We start from the raw sequence: 14,829 nt of genomic DNA, 5'->3' as shown, positions 1-14,829 counted from the left end.
AAAAAAAAAAAAAAAAAAGTAATAATAATAATAATAATATAAACAATACAATTCGACACAGTAAGAGCCACGTTAACACGACAAAACGAGGTGTAGCTTTACCAGAGCGGTTCCTCCCCCAATTTTGTTGAGAAGCGAATTATTTCCATTCTTTTCCAAAATGAAAGCACGTGTCTTGAAGAGGTGGTCCCATTTCGCGCATCCTCATTCGTGCGTATCCGCGAAGGTTGGCGAAGCATGCATGCAGCGGTGATGTACTCACATGCAAGCAAAGCACGCACGCACACGAGCACCTAGATTTCGTGCTGAATGCCGCATGCTGAGCTACGCGCATGCTCATTCATTCTTTCGCTCCTCACAAAATCGCGGCTGTCGTGTGCTTTCTTTTGTGCGAACATCATTTTTACGCTCTGCACACGTGCAAAAAAAAAATAAAATAAAATAATCGACGGGCACGCTTAAGCAATGCGCGGCATTCGGGAAAAAATGCCAAAATGGAGAATTGAAGCGCGCAGAATTGAGCAGCGCAAATTTGGGGCATGCACGAATGAGGGAGCAATGGAGGAAGCAATTTTAGGGATGCAAATTTTAAAACCCCCCTAGGAATTCAGTCCAAACGGGAGGTGTCTAAACGTGAAAGAGAAAAACAAACGAAGGAAAACGCAGCTCAACGTGGGAAAATTACAAAACTCCCCCAGGCGTCCTCCCCCATCGCAACAGTTTTCACACCGCGAAATGCTTAGCATACGACATTCATAACTACCTGTTGTCGTTTGTGATTATTTATTTTTTTTCTTTTCCCATTTTGCATGAACTACCTGAACAGCAATAATTTGTTAAAAATAATATGAAGAGTTCAGGCAATTCACGCAAAATGGGGAGTTTGGGGAGCTTTTTTTTTTTTTCTTTTCCCCTCCAATCATTATGTCACCACAGTTATGTTGACATGTTGAGGTGTTGATATGCCCACTTGGCCAAATTGCTACTGCGCCAATTGCTGAAGTGGTTTGCCTTCTGTGCGTTCAGTCTAAAACGACCGTTTCACAACAAAGGGGGCAGACTTTCAAACAGGGAAACATGCGCACACAGATACGCTTGCGGGGGAATTTAGCAAAAAAAAGGAAAAAAAACAAAAAAGTGAGAATCAAACAGTGCTGTTTCATATCGATCAAACGATATGGGTTAACAAATACAAAGTTGCGTGAGCGTAAAATGACAGTGCTGCTCCAAACTCGCATGGGATTACACAGAGCAACGGACATGAACCAGTGGGTCGCGTTTTACCGCCCCACTTCACGCGTCACCACACACAGGGACGGGTCGCACAACCCCAGTTTGATGTAATCATTACTGCAAAACCCCAAGATGACACACTTAACCACGTCCCCGATTTCGAACTCGTTCCTCAGACAGTTCGTTATGACACCCGTCCTGCTCAAATTCAACTTGACATAGAGGTTTAAATTGTTGCAGGAGACGATCATGCCATCGAGAGTCATTCCCTTCTGTAACTCTTTCTCATTTTTAACATGAGTGTTTAAAAACTGGTAATTGATGTACCTCTCACTCAGCTTTACAACACGTTTTATTAAGTTAATCTTATGTTCACTTAAGTTGCTATGTGTCCCTTCACTAATCACATCATCACTGTTTTCAACACTGCGCGAGTCGTCTTCACCAAATAACTCACTTCCTGCTTCCCCTTCTTTACACACACGGAGTAGCCTATCCACCAAATTCAACATGAGCGGCTTTAAATATATGACATCTTGGATAGCATAATGAATCAGTTCCTTCGCTATAGGTCTCTTCAAATATATTTTCTGATCCAAAGAAATTACTTTATGAAAATATATTTTGTGCATATTATTTAAAAGTAAGCATTTATATAGCAAATCGTCGTAACTTATTTGATATAACTCCTTTTTCGTTTCCTTCAAAAGTAAGTTAAACGCTACTTGTGTGTCGAATATGTTGTTAAGGCTAATGCTATACTGGTTGAACAAAATAGAACAGTCTTCCCTGCAGTCATGTGTGATCTTTACGATTCGTCTATCTTCCAGTAACTCCTTTAAACAGTTAATGAAGAGATAGATATTATCACATTTGTACACGTCGAACAGGTACACATCCTGTGCGCATATTTGTATAAGACTTACTGTTCCGTTTCTCCCTATTTTATATCCTTCTACATCCACTCCCATACAATTTAGTTTGCCAGCGTAGATACTCTTTTGAATTTCCTGCACATACGCTTTGCAGTCTTTGGAACTGTTAACATATATTATCTTCTTCTTTAGCCCTTCCATGTAAGGCATAATTTTGTCACTCACGGTTAGGTTTAGGTATCCGTAAGAAACACTGCTCGTTCTTCTGCGCATCTGCCGGGTTGTGCCTGCGCCGAGGCGTCTCAGTATCGTTCCGGGCGTTTGCATAGCGTTGGTGAAGCGGTTGCGAAGCGGTTACGAAGCGGTTGTGAAGCGGTAGCATAACCTTTTCGTACCGCTTGCATACCGTTTGGGCTTTTCCGCCTAGCGCATGCTCCTTACCGTTGCTTCTTCCTCGTTGCTTCTTCCCCGTTGCTTCTCCCCCCTTGCTTCTTCCTCGTTGCTTCTTCCCCGTTGCTACGTCGCTCTCGCTTCCGCCTCGTACCCCTTGGGGCCTACAACGTACTGCCATGCGCGCATGAGCAGGCCAAGGAAAACAACGCAGCACACATCAGTTCCTTCCAAAGTTCAACAAAAAAAAAGCGTACATGCATACGTACATACATGCGTACATACATGCGTACATACATGCGTACATACATACATACATACATACATACATACGTACATACATACATGCATACATAAACTTCTGGTCAGAGTTGTGCCCCACCCAGCCACGCGTGAATGAAAAAGGATGTGATACGCGCACCATAATTTTTTTCCATTTTCTCCCCATCCAGTTGTTCATCACGAAGGAGGCAGTGCCTTTTTTTTTTTTTTTTTTTATTTTTTAACTCACGCTGAGGCGGTTTATCGTCCAAAATAAAATAAAATAAAGTACCCTGCTGAGAATATCTCCCCTACGCCAAATTTTTTACTCACCCATCGCATTACCGCTTATGTTGCGAAGAAACCAAATTGATGAAGCAGCTTTGGGGGTTACACGACAAGGAACGGATTCACCTTCAGCCATGTCGCTCTGTCTGTCATCCGTTCCCACTCTTTGAAAAACCACGTTAAGGATTGCCTCGAAAAGAAAAACGGATAGGAGGTTCTTTTTCTTTTTCTTCTCCATCTTCCCCCTCCCCCTCCTCCACACACGAACACATCACCACCGCAGCACAATGAAAGTCTTGCAGTTTTGCAGCTCCCTCCATGGTGGGCATTTCAGGGAGAAAAGGTTGGGGGCCATTTTAAGGGCAGGACTGAAGTCCTTTAGCACAGAGAGTGACTCCTTTGGCAGCGGCGAAAGTAAAGCTCTATGTCCCCATCGGGGACATCTTCACTATTCATAGGCGCTTCACAAGTGTGTGCAGATGTGTTCGCAGTTTTGTGCTTCCTTTTGCAATGCTGCATTTCGCCTGACCTGTTCATATTTTTTTGCATATTTTTTCACACATTCTCACATTTTTCTTTATTTTTTCTTATTTTTCGTATTTTTCTTACTTTTCTTATTTTTCGTATTTCTTTCTTTTTCGCTCCCCCCTCACCTGTCCCATCCCCCCGCAGGGCTGTACAACTTCGGCTTCAAAAAAGTCACAGAAGAGATAAAGTCAAAGCTGGTGTACAACCTATTCAGCCATGTGTCCAACAAGTACGATCTGATGAATGACTTGATGAGTCTGCGCTTGCACCGCTGTTGGAAGGACCAGCTGGTGAAAGAGCTGGATGTATTTTTAAAATATCATAGCTACAAGATGCAAGAAGAAATTTACAAGAGTGAGGCAAACTGGGTAAGTCAGCATAGGAAAGGGGAAACGGGCGCATCGTCCTGGGAGGCTGCCTCCAACGGGGAGGCCGCTTCCAACGGGGGGACTGCTTCCAACGGGGGGACTGCTTCCAACGGGGGGACTGCCTCCAACGGGGGGACTGCCTCCAACGGGGAGACGGCCGCCTACAGAGAAGCGACCCCCAGCGAGGGAACCCACTTCGGTGACGGAAAAGGCCAAACCGGCAGCGCGACGAGGCAGCATGGGACACACCCAAGTGAAGCAATAAACGAAGGAGAGGAAAGCTCCGACAATTTTTCTACCTGTAAAATATTAGACCTAGCTGGAGGCACAGGAGATATAGCCTTTAGAATATTAGAAAGGTATAAGTACTATTTGGAAAAAATGAACGAAGGAATCTGTTTCGATGGTGGAGAAGGACATACTGATAAATTTTATTCAAGATTTACCCCCGAAATAATCGTAGGTGATGTGAATAAAGACATGATAGAAGTAGGAAAGAAAAGAGCAAAGGAAAAAAATTACGAGAGGAATATCAAATGGGTAATTCAAAATGCAGAAAATTTAAATTTGTTTGAAGACACCTCAGTAGATATAGTTACCCTCTCTTTTGGAATTCGAAATTTTACCAACATTCCAAAATCGTTAAGAGAGATCCATCGTATTTTGAAACCTGTAGGGAGATTCTTATGCTTAGAATTTAGCAAAGTCACTTGTCCTTTATTGAAACAGATTTACAATTCATATTTATTGAATTTTATTCCTCTACTTGGAAAATTTGTAGCAAGGAGTGAAGACTCTTACAAATATTTGGCGGAGAGTATTCAGACCTTTTTAACTCCTGATGAGTTATCACAGATTATGCATCAGAATTTGTTTCGAAATATTTCTTACTCTACTATGACCATGGGTATCGTTGCCATTCATTCTGCTTACAAGGTTTGACTACATTTGGCTACATTTGGCTACTTGTTTTTTTTACAGCAGGTTTGTAGACGGCCCCTTAACCTCTCCAGTGCAGTGTGTGTGTGGGGGGGGAGTATTATACCACGTGGGCGTGCGTTGAGGTGTTGTTTTTTTTTTTTTTTTTAATTTTTTTTAATTTTTTTTTTTTTTTCCCCATGTGGGCGTGGCACCAACTCGCTGTAAATGCGCCCGTGTGTTTCCGCTCGTCGTTTCTTCCATTTGGCGCTTCTCCACATCGGCGCTTCTTCACTTCGCCACTTCTTCTCCTCTCCACTTCTTCTCCTATCCACCTCTTCTCCTACCCACTCCGCCCCTACTCTGGCTCCTTCTTATTTTTTATGTAATCGAGAAAACTCGTGTACTGAATTGTGTTGGAATACTCGCTGAGAATATGATGCACGATTTCGTTTTCCGCTGTCTTACCCGGCTCGTCCTCATGGTTGCTTCTTTGTGGTTCGTCCTTTTCGGCTGCTTCGTTTGCGGCTGCTTCGTTTGGGGCTTCTTCGCTTGCGGTTGCTTCGTTTGGGGCTTCTTCGTTTGGGGCTGCTTCGTTTGGGGCTGCTTCGCTTACGGCTGCTGCGTGCACGTCTTTTTCGGCGCCCAGCTTTGCCTCCTTTTCCGCGTCCGCTTTCTCCTTTCCTTCATCTCCGATCTTTTCCTCCGTGACTTCCCCGATCGTTGAGTCTTCCGACACCTTCGTCGGCTTCTCTCCCTCCGTATGCATCTCCCCTCCTTCTTGCACCATCGCCTCTTTTTCCATGTCCAACTTGGCATTTCGTTCATCTTCATTTTTCTCTTCGGTTTCTTTCTCTACCTTCACCTCCTTAACTTCCTCCCCCCCCTGCTCCTTTTCTCCTTCCACATTTTCTTCTTTTCCTTCACTCACCGTTGCCTCCGTTGCGTTCTCCATCTCTACCGCTTTTCCTTCATCCAGCTTCTCCTCCTCTACCTTTTCTCTCTCCTCCCCCTCTTCCATTTTTGTCTCCTTCTGCCTCTCCTTCTCCCTCTGCTTCTCCCTCTGCTTCTCCCTCTGCTTATCTTTTTTCCCCTCCCCCTTTCGCGCCCTCCTCTCCTTTGTATCTCCCTTCTTATCTCCCCCCTTTTTACCCCTCGTCTTTTTCTCCCTTCTCCGCGCTCTTTTCTCCTTTCCTGCCTTCCTTCCCACCTCTGCCATTTCTTCTTTTTCTTCCCCCCCCTCGGGCCTTCCACCCCCTTGCGTGTCTCCTTCTTCCTTTGTATCTCCCCTCACCTGCACCTCCGAAAAATCTAATTCGTCATGTTGCTTACTCTCCTCCAAAAGCTCCACTTCGTCATTCTGCTTACTCTTCTCCTCCTCATCTCTCCCCACTTTATGAGGACATCCCCCAATATCACTTGGCACCCTTTCCAAGCTCTTCTCATTTTTCTCACCCCCAGAGTTGTGCACCATCTCACCACGTCCTGTCTCTTCCTCCTTTTCTTTCTCTTCACTTAAACATATTTTCCCTTCCTCTACTGCTTCACGTGCCCCTTCCCTTTCGACGACTGTATTTTGTCCATTTGGATGAGTCCCCTCGGAACTCTCTGCTTCCCTCCCCCCGGTTTCTTCGCACGTTCGATTCGCTTCACTTGGCAGTTCACCTTTATTCTGGTATACTTCGCGATTTTCTTCTGCCGCGTCTTCGCGATTTTCTTCTGCCGCTTCTTCGAGATTCTCCTCCCCCTCTTGCCGCTCCCCCTCTTGCCGCTCCCCCTCTTGCCGCTCCCCCTCTTGCCGCTCCCCCCCCTCAGCAACTTCCTGCACCTTTTCATTACCACACCTAGAGGGGTCATCCCTTCTGTGTCCACACTTTACTCGGGCTTTTCTCAGAGCTTTTATTTTCACCCTTCTTTTCTCCCCCGATAGCTTCCCACCTCGTGATTTTGTTTCCTTTCTTTTTTTACGCAGCCCTTCTCCTACCCTAGCATGGACGGACGTCCATTTGGCTAAATGGCTATACTGCTTGGATATCCCACATGGGGTTCTCCTCGGGGCACAGTCACTTATGCGTCTACTACACTTCACATCTGCATGCGTGGCACTCCCCATGGGGCCTGTCTGAACCCTCTGCAGCGCACGTACCTTCCACGCATACCTTTCGCACGTCTCACTCAACCAGTTATCATAGTCGGTCAGGATCGACAGGAGTCTATAGCACTGCCTTTTTTTATACTTGCAAGATTGCACTTTTTTTTCGTGCTCGTAAATGAGCCTATCTATCCGTGCAATGTCCCTCCTGAAGGGCTCCCGGGCCTCTCCGCACGACATTTCGCACGACATTGCGGACAACCTTGTGCACATCTTTGAGCGATCTCTTTCTCTTCGCGTGTGCGTTTCAGCGCGGGTCTCATGAGGACTTGTGTGCACTCATTTAAAAATCGACGTTACTACCATTTTTACGATATGCCGTTGTTACGCCATCATGCTGTTGCGTTGCGTTGTGTGTTTTTTTTTTCTTCCGTGGCACGCGTTTTAAAGGGAGAAAGAGGAACGAGGACCGTTCGCGCCACTGCCGCGTCGTCTACAGGAGTGACACAGTCGAGGTCCTCCCAACGTGTGCACTTCACGAGTGCTTCCATACAAATGCGCACGTACACACATGTGAGGTAAAAACTACACGCGCTTGGCGCACACACACAGCTATCCTTTTTTTTTTCCACCCAATAGATATACTAAACTTCGCACGATGCACTCTCCATAGTGGGCATACCTCCCCCTTTGACGGGCTCAAACAAAGATGAGTCATGTTAAGGATGGTAAAATAACCTCCTTCCATATGGAGAAAAAAAAAAAAAAAAAAAAACCAGAAGCACTCCTTATCGTTATTATAGGCCATACTAATGAGTGCAATCGTGGTAGACCTCCTGACAAAGAACTACCCCCTCGTTCGTCTCTTCTGTGGCTTTACCTAGGATGTCCGCCAAGGGTTGATCGCCTGCTCTCTCCTCTTCCTTCCCAGTAACTACTTTTGCCTGCTGGACATTTAAATCTTTTTTTTTTTTTTTCTTCTCTCCCTTCTCTCTCCTTTCTTCTACTTTTTTCTTTTTTTTTAACTTATTTTTCTTATCCATATTGGACTCAACCAAATTTGATTTATGCATCTGTTCCATTTTACTTTTTGCTACCCTGAGATGGTTATTCCTTTTTTCGTCCCCATCGTTCAGCTCCTTCTTGGGATACTCCTCCACGGGTGCTTCACCTGCCGCCTCACTCATCTGCTCGTTCACCGTTACGTCTACACCGGTGTCTCCCCCACTCGACGCTTTCACATCTACTGCTAATGTTTTTTCACCGACAAGGCCACCATTTTGACGACTGTTTTTTTCCTCATGAGTAACCCCTTCTTCTGTGTATTGCTCCTCTCCCCCTTTTATCCCCACCTCCATCGCTGCATCCCCATCACAGTCGTTAACAATGGGACTATTTGACGCAGCCATCTCGTTGCAGCTGTTCACTTCCGCCTCCGTCCCGTGTATGTAACACTTCGATATGCTCATTTTTGACGCTCCTACCTGACTGTTTTGTGTCTCTCCATTGGGTCCACTTCTTTCATCTGTGAATGATTCACCGTCAAGCTGCTTCTTGACCATGTGCACATGTGGAACAAAACGGAAAATGCGAGTATCTCTTTTTAGATTTGATCGGGACTTATTACCCCTTTTTAGTGCACCTCGGATCCATTTCCATTTTGATTTTATCTCGACCGGAAAAGTTCTCCCTACTTTAGCTAAAAAAAGGGGGGAGGGGGACATACTTATTTCAATCGTGTGTGTGTTACTACAAAAAAAGGGGTTCTAATGGAATGCGTTTTTATCTAACTCAGGTGCACAAACCTTGGTACGTGATTCCGCATTTTCGCAGAAGGGTCTGCGTGGTTATATTGTCATGCCCCTTCGAGAGAGCTTCAACCTCGCTTGCGTCACCAACCCGACTACCCATGCATAGCCACCGCAAAAGAAAATTCTCCTCCTCGTAGATCCTACACAGCCTCCTATAGTACCGATTCAATAGGTAACACTTTTTACCCCTAAAATTGGGTTCCCCCCTTTTGCTTCTTAACCTGTGCACTCGTTCTTCTTCACGAGGAGAAAAAGCATCGAATCGTTTTTTGCATCTCACCCAGACACCACCATTCACTAGACCCCCCAACACTTTATATATCTTCCTAATTTCGGAAAGAACTACCTTAGAGTGATACAACACTAACTCCTTTATCTCCTCATGTTCAATTCTGTTCACTATGTCTTGTATGTCCTTTGATTTATTTGCCTCCTCCGCGGTCAGAAGAAATTTTAAAATATATTTAGTCCACTCTCCTTCGTTTTCAGTCTGCTTGTTTAGCAGGACATCCATGGGTCTTTCCTTTGGGGAGTCTTCACATGGGTGGAAATCGTGCAAGTGGTGTGCATCACACGTCTTAAAAGGGTGATTATGTAATATATGGGGAGAGAAAGTAGAACCCAAATTTAAATCCCAATACGGATTACACACAAAGGGAGACTCCACCAAGTGTAAGCATAAACAGATATATATGAACCATTCAAACGGGTGATGTGCTTACCTTTGATATTCCCCCTCCACCTACAGGGAGCAAATTCCCTTTCCGTGACCCTCCTCCTTATGGGTTCATTCATCCCACCTGCTAAGATAACCAAGTGGAGAAAGACACGCTGAGCAAAAGGGGATAAAATATGCACCTAAAAAAAGAGAACACTGTCTGGGTTAACCAAAACGAGACAGAGAGACCTACCAAGAACTATCGAGCTGTACGTTTGTAACTCTCCTTCTTCATCGGATGTACCATCCTGAATAATTGTCCAATCACTGTGAGTGGCGGCTTCCTTATCTTCTGGGACATTCCGGTTCAGTTCGAAACTCCCGCTATGGTACTCTCCAGTCCCCATAAACGAGTACCTATTTATGGCATCACTTATCGTTGCCGTGTACAGTTGGGGGGATGGCTCGCTTTGTCTCTTCCCAGCCATGTTTCAGAAGCGGAGAAGCGGAAGAAATGGCAGAAGCGCTGAGAAGCGGCAGAAGCGGCAGAAACGCTGAGAAACGCTGAGAAGGTTGCGCTAAATTGCATATGGGCTAGTCTATGTACATACGTGCGAGCGAATCAGTCCAGGAGGCACTACCCCCCATGTTTATATGCATACACATCCCCGCGAACGCGTGTGCGAAGGATTCTTTAGACAAATGGAGAAGAACCCCCAATCGACATCACTGTGTGCAGCGCGGATCAGCAGTTCCTACAAGACCATTCGGCACGTTTATTTTGGTATTATTTTAGTATTATTTTGGTATTTTTTTTTTAATTCTTTTTAATTCCTTTTAGTTTTTTTTTTTTTTTTTTCGATCTCCCCAAATGTCACTTACTAGAAAAGGGGGATAATTCAAAGAGGGGGGCGCTTGTCTCGTTTGGAGTTGGCGCGAAAAGGGTAGGTGGGCCAGCGGGCGCGTCAAAAAAAAGGAAGGGAAAAAGGATGGGAAAAAGAACGGGAAAAAGAATGGGAAACAAAATGGGACACGAAATGGGAAACATATTGGATAATCACCTCCAACGATCCACCCTCGCGATCGCACATTCGTGTCACTAGAGCGACCTCCAGTACAGCCCCACGTGCTCCTCGCTCCCGTCATGAGAACCGCAAATGCCCAAAGTCTGTTCATAAAAGACATTAATTTTTGAGTCGTTGGCAAAGAGGAACTCTCCCTTGAATTGGGGTAGGTTCCTAAAAAACGTCCCTGTGTACTTTGCTTCGCTGGAGATGATCCAGGCCCCGCTGATGAGGCTTCCCTTGCACCATTCGCCGAAGTACTGATGTGGAGAGGGAAGCAGTGATGGGAAAGCAGTGATGGGAAAGCAGTGTTGGGAAAGCAGTGATGGGAAAGCAGTGATGCGAAAGCAGTGACGCGAAAGCGAAGGTGATGTGTAAAATAACATGACGTAAGAGTATAAATGCCGATGTAACGTCTGCCTGATTGCAAGTTCGCCTGTTCGCTCTGTCACGCTGCTGCACCGCTCTGCCACTCTGCTACCCCGCTCTGCCACGCTGCTACCCCGCTCCGCCTCACGTATTCCCCGGTGGAGGAAAAAAAGTAAATGCCCCGGCCGTCCTTCTTGTTGTGCTTCCACTCTCCGTAGTAAAAGTCCCCACTGGAGTATCGCTGGAACCCTCCTCCGTGCTTCTGTCCGTTTTGGAAGTAGCCTTTTTGAGAGGTGCCCGAGAAATGGATGTCAACAGAAAATGGGGAGAGGCAAAGAAATTACAAAACGTTCATCTGCGTTGCCACAGAAGCGGAAAAACAGAAGAGAAGCGCATCAGGACTTGCCCTAACGTTGCGTACGTCTCTTTTTTTTTTTTTTTTCGAGGCGCCCATCTGTCTAATTACCGTCGTAAAACTCCCCGTTCCTTTTGGTCAATTTCCCTAATCCCGACTTCTTTCCATGAAGGTAACCCCCCTCATAGGTGCTTTTGTTAGGATAAACATGAACCGCTTTCTTTTTTTCTTCGACATCAGATCCGTTAACTGTTTCGCCAAAGGGTTCCTTTTCTTCCTCTTCCTCACCTGTGCGTGTTTCGCATTACGCATTACGTGTTTCGAATTGCGCATTACGTGTTTCGCATTACGTGTCGTCATTTTTTTCGTACCGCTTGTGGGGGGAAAAGCTTTCCACTCGCAGGGAGAGAGTTTACATCGTTACCCTGCCAGGTTTACTCAACAACTCAGCATTGGCCCTGGTCCTCTTTTGTACAAACGGAGCTTCTCAACATGGTCATGCGTTACTCTGTCCGGTTGATCCTTACCTGAGGGAGGGGAGAGTCCCTTCTTTTCGCTTTCCCCTTTCTCCATGGTTCTCGCTCGGAGGGGCTATGTTATGTTACCTGCTCAAAGAAAGGGTCCTAACGGAGGGGTAGTTTTAGAAGACACAAATTTTGTGTATTTCTTCACTCCCCTTCTTTTCAAAAAATTATCAAAAGGAATGACACCCTTGGGGTCTTCTTCATTCGCTCATTTGTGCCAAGTCTCCCATACATGTATCATCTATACGGCTGACCGACAATATGGAATAGCTTCGTCAGTTCTCCCATCCAATGTAGCAAAAGGGGTAAGGAAATTGGACGAGTTCGATAAAGTACTTCCTCTCAGTGAGGCCACTCCTCCCCCTCCCTGCACAACATCCAATGTCGCAGTTAAGTAAAATGTAGCAAAAAAAAAAAAAAAAGTGTCCAAGGGATAACTCTTCTTCCTCAAAAATTGTCCATGTTAAACCGTTTGCATTTATTGAGCATCCAGAGTTTGCAATTTTAATTACAGCATCTTAAATGCTCATTAATGATTTTTTTTTTGTTTCCCTCCTTTTTTGAAATGTCACTAGAATGTCTCTCCCTCGGTGGGCGAAGCGGTACAGCGGTACAGCGGTACAGCGGTACAGCGGCATATCGACAAAGCGGCATATCATACCTGTCTCGAACTTCTTCTTTTTTTTCTCGCGAAATGCCCTGCACATTTGAATCCCCCTCTCGCACACGTGAATGGACGCCCCACGTTAATACTGCACTACAGGGGGGATGCCCATCGGAAGAAAAAAAAAAGGCAAACAAGCGAAGAAGCGGAGAAGCGACCAAACGGGGGACACAAAAAAAGGGACGAACGCAACAGCAGGGCTATCCACACGCGCCGATATGCACATCGCACCCATAGGGGACATCCCCTCAAGGCAACCTCCCGCATAGACGCGTCTACATCTGCCAAGTGCATAAGCCCATTGTGTGCATCCCAACCGCTTCGCCAGTTGTGCAGATGCTCGTACGGGGCAGTGAGTGAGTCGCTTTACTCCCGCCAATAGAAAAGTGTGAGAGCGCGCAGCTGGGGAGGAGAGAGAGAGAGACACTACGGGGGGGAGTTAACTCTGACTTCCACACAAATGTAGGCATATACATACGCATCTCTGTCACGCCGCTTCGAGTGAGAGTCTTCCTCCCCTCCGGTATTCCCGAACAGACGCAGAAAAAAGGGAAGGGGAAACCAAAATGGGTTTTCACAGTGCAGCAGAGGAATCGAGCGACCTCACCACTGGGAAGGACGACGAAAGGCGGAGAGATGGCCTCCAAAAAGGGGGTCAAAAAGGTGATCAAAAAGGTGGTCAAAAAGGTGGTCAAAAAAGTGGTCAAAAAGGTGGTCAAAAAAGTGGTCAAAAAAGTGGTCAAAAAAGTGGTCAAAAAAACGATCAAAAAGGCGATCAAAAAGGCGATCAAAAAAACGATCAAAAAGGCTTCCCCCAAAATAACCGCCAAGCTGATGACCCCCAAAGAGACTGCCGGGGAGACCACCCTGATGAGCGCAAGAACGAAGCGAAGGTCGCGCAGGAGATGAGGGCCGACTCGAAGCAGAGACATAAAGTGAAGCCACCCGGGGGAACCACCACGAAGATGAAAAATCAAAATGAGACTCACTTTAGAGATAAGAAAAAGAAACACTACCTAGACAACGTCGACAAGACATTAGAGAAGAACAACATCGACTGCGTAAGTTACGTGTACAAAAATATGAACGATCAGACGACGTGCTCAAAAAGTGCAGCCAATAGTCTCAAGTTCGGTGGAGGAGAAGGTCGAGTTGATGCCGTTCGCCAAATGTTGCTCTTCGAAAAAAGGCCAAAAAAAAATGTAACAATTGGAGCAAGTCGCAGCAGAGCATCCACTGGGGGCGATGGTCCTTGTGCGAAGGACGACGAGACAGTCCAATCAATTATCTACTCCACCTTCATCAACACAAAGTTGAGACAAACTCACAAGCACGCTACAGAAACGGTGAGTAAGCATCCCCAAAAGGGGAGACTAGCCAAAGAAATACCAAGCGGGAAGAACAAAAAGGGCAATTATGCAAATAGGGGACAAAGATTCCATGCCAAACGAAGCGAAGTGAATCTCGATGGAACAAACCAGACAGTAGATGCGTACAAGCTGAACCTAACCTCAGGAGTGACGAAAAGTGTGTGCACCGATAAGTGCGTACAAATAACAGAATCAAATGTAGAACTAAAAAATCTCACAAATGATGGCACCTTTTTATATGAACAAATCATATCAGAAAGGGAGAGAAAAAAAAAAGAGAGTTACACTCAAACGAGTACCCTCTACCAGCAGGAAGAAATAAAAAGCTTTGCAAAATATATGACTAAACAAATTCTGAACGAAGCTACCATTCAGCTTACCTATGAGGAAAACGTCAAAGCGATGGAACACAAGAAAAAAGCTGTCCAATTAAACCACCAGCAGAATGAACAGATGTACTCGCACCTCACTGATTTTCAGCGTGACAACTTGGGGGTCATGGCTGATGGGGCCGAGCTCTCCAGGTGGGTCCCCTACTCAGTATCTCACCCCTGTTGTTTCACGCAACCCCCTTTGGTCACTCGCACAGGGGAGACCATCATCCGCATGGCCGCTATTCTTCCGTAAAGTCGCTATTCCTCCCCATAGCCGCTATTCCTCCCCTGATCCCCCCGCAGATGCCTCCACATCTTCAGCAAAATAAACACCTTCGGGTTATCCGGGAGTCTTATCAACTCCATTTTGAAGAAAAATGTCGAAGCGGCGAAGGAGCAGGTACACTGGAGGGAAGGAAAGGAGGGAGTTAGGGTGGAGTGACTCTCCTCTCCCCAATTCAACGCCTCCTCTTTCTACAACAATCAATTTGTGATCTCTGCATTAACGCATTCAACTCATTATTCATACACGTCGCTTTTCTTCCTCATCCCTTTTTTTTTTTTTTTGCAGAACCAAGGACAGAACAGTCGAGGCCAAATCGAATGGCATAACCAAGTCACAAAACATCTGCTAAAAAACACCATCGCCTTTGTAGCCACGGAAAAGGTTAAGCGGGAAAAAAAAAA

General features: G+C 45.7%; 6 protein-coding genes across 6 annotated transcripts in view; 2 read left to right on the top strand and 4 right to left on the bottom strand.

The window, feature by feature from the left end:
• Positions 1 to 293: 293 nt before the first annotated feature.
• Positions 294 to 2,381, bottom strand: PCYB_042540 (3'-5' exonuclease domain containing protein; the record flags this gene model as incomplete). The annotated part of the gene is made up of 2 exons (XM_004225403.1): positions 294 to 410; positions 1,305 to 2,381. The coding sequence occupies 2 exons, from the start codon at positions 2,379 to 2,381 to the stop codon at positions 294 to 296; spliced, it is 1,194 nt and encodes a 397-aa protein (XP_004225451.1).
• Positions 2,382 to 3,334: 953 nt separating this feature from the next.
• On the top strand, positions 3,335 to 4,879 carry PCYB_042530 (ubiquinone biosynthesis methyltransferase; the record flags this gene model as incomplete). Its single annotated transcript, XM_004225402.1, has 2 exons — positions 3,335 to 3,461; positions 3,720 to 4,879. Coding segments are annotated over 2 exons (1,287 nt in total), but the record flags the coding sequence as incomplete, so codon positions are not given.
• Positions 4,880 to 5,219: 340 nt separating this feature from the next.
• PCYB_042520 (transmission-blocking target antigen s230 precursor) lies at positions 5,220 to 7,193 on the bottom strand (the record flags this gene model as incomplete). Its single annotated transcript, XM_004225401.1, has 2 exons — positions 5,220 to 6,846; positions 7,021 to 7,193. 2 exons carry the CDS (start codon positions 7,191 to 7,193, stop codon positions 5,220 to 5,222), a joined length of 1,800 nt encoding a protein of 599 aa, XP_004225449.1.
• A 1,787-nt stretch (positions 7,194 to 8,980) lies between these two features.
• On the bottom strand, positions 8,981 to 9,910 carry PCYB_042510 (hypothetical protein; the record flags this gene model as incomplete). Its single annotated transcript, XM_004225400.1, has 4 exons — positions 8,981 to 9,001; positions 9,045 to 9,298; positions 9,487 to 9,564; positions 9,676 to 9,910. 4 exons carry the CDS (start codon positions 9,908 to 9,910, stop codon positions 8,981 to 8,983), a joined length of 588 nt encoding a protein of 195 aa, XP_004225448.1.
• Positions 9,911 to 10,521: 611 nt separating this feature from the next.
• PCYB_042500 (hypothetical protein) lies at positions 10,522 to 11,783 on the bottom strand (the record flags this gene model as incomplete). The annotated part of the gene is made up of 4 exons (XM_004225399.1): positions 10,522 to 10,746; positions 11,004 to 11,137; positions 11,322 to 11,498; positions 11,738 to 11,783. 4 exons carry the CDS (start codon positions 11,781 to 11,783, stop codon positions 10,522 to 10,524), a joined length of 582 nt encoding a protein of 193 aa, XP_004225447.1.
• A 1,580-nt stretch (positions 11,784 to 13,363) lies between these two features.
• Positions 13,364 to 14,829, top strand: part of PCYB_042490 (hypothetical protein) — a gene marked incomplete at both ends in the record, with an annotated part of 2,325 nt that continues 859 nt past the window's right edge. The window contains 3 exons of the mRNA XM_004225398.1: positions 13,364 to 14,292; positions 14,446 to 14,542; positions 14,714 to 14,809. Coding sequence (XP_004225446.1) covers positions 13,364 to 14,292; positions 14,446 to 14,542; positions 14,714 to 14,809 — 1,122 coding nt within the window. The remainder of the gene's footprint in view (positions 14,293 to 14,445; positions 14,543 to 14,713; positions 14,810 to 14,829) is intronic.

This window comes from Plasmodium cynomolgi, chromosome 4 (genome assembly GCF_000321355.1).
Source record: "Plasmodium cynomolgi strain B DNA, chromosome 4, whole genome shotgun sequence".
Taxonomy (NCBI): Eukaryota; Apicomplexa; class Aconoidasida; order Haemosporida; family Plasmodiidae; genus Plasmodium; species Plasmodium cynomolgi.
The sequence above is the reverse complement of the archived record's forward strand: the minus strand, read 5'-3'. Positions and strand labels throughout refer to the sequence as shown.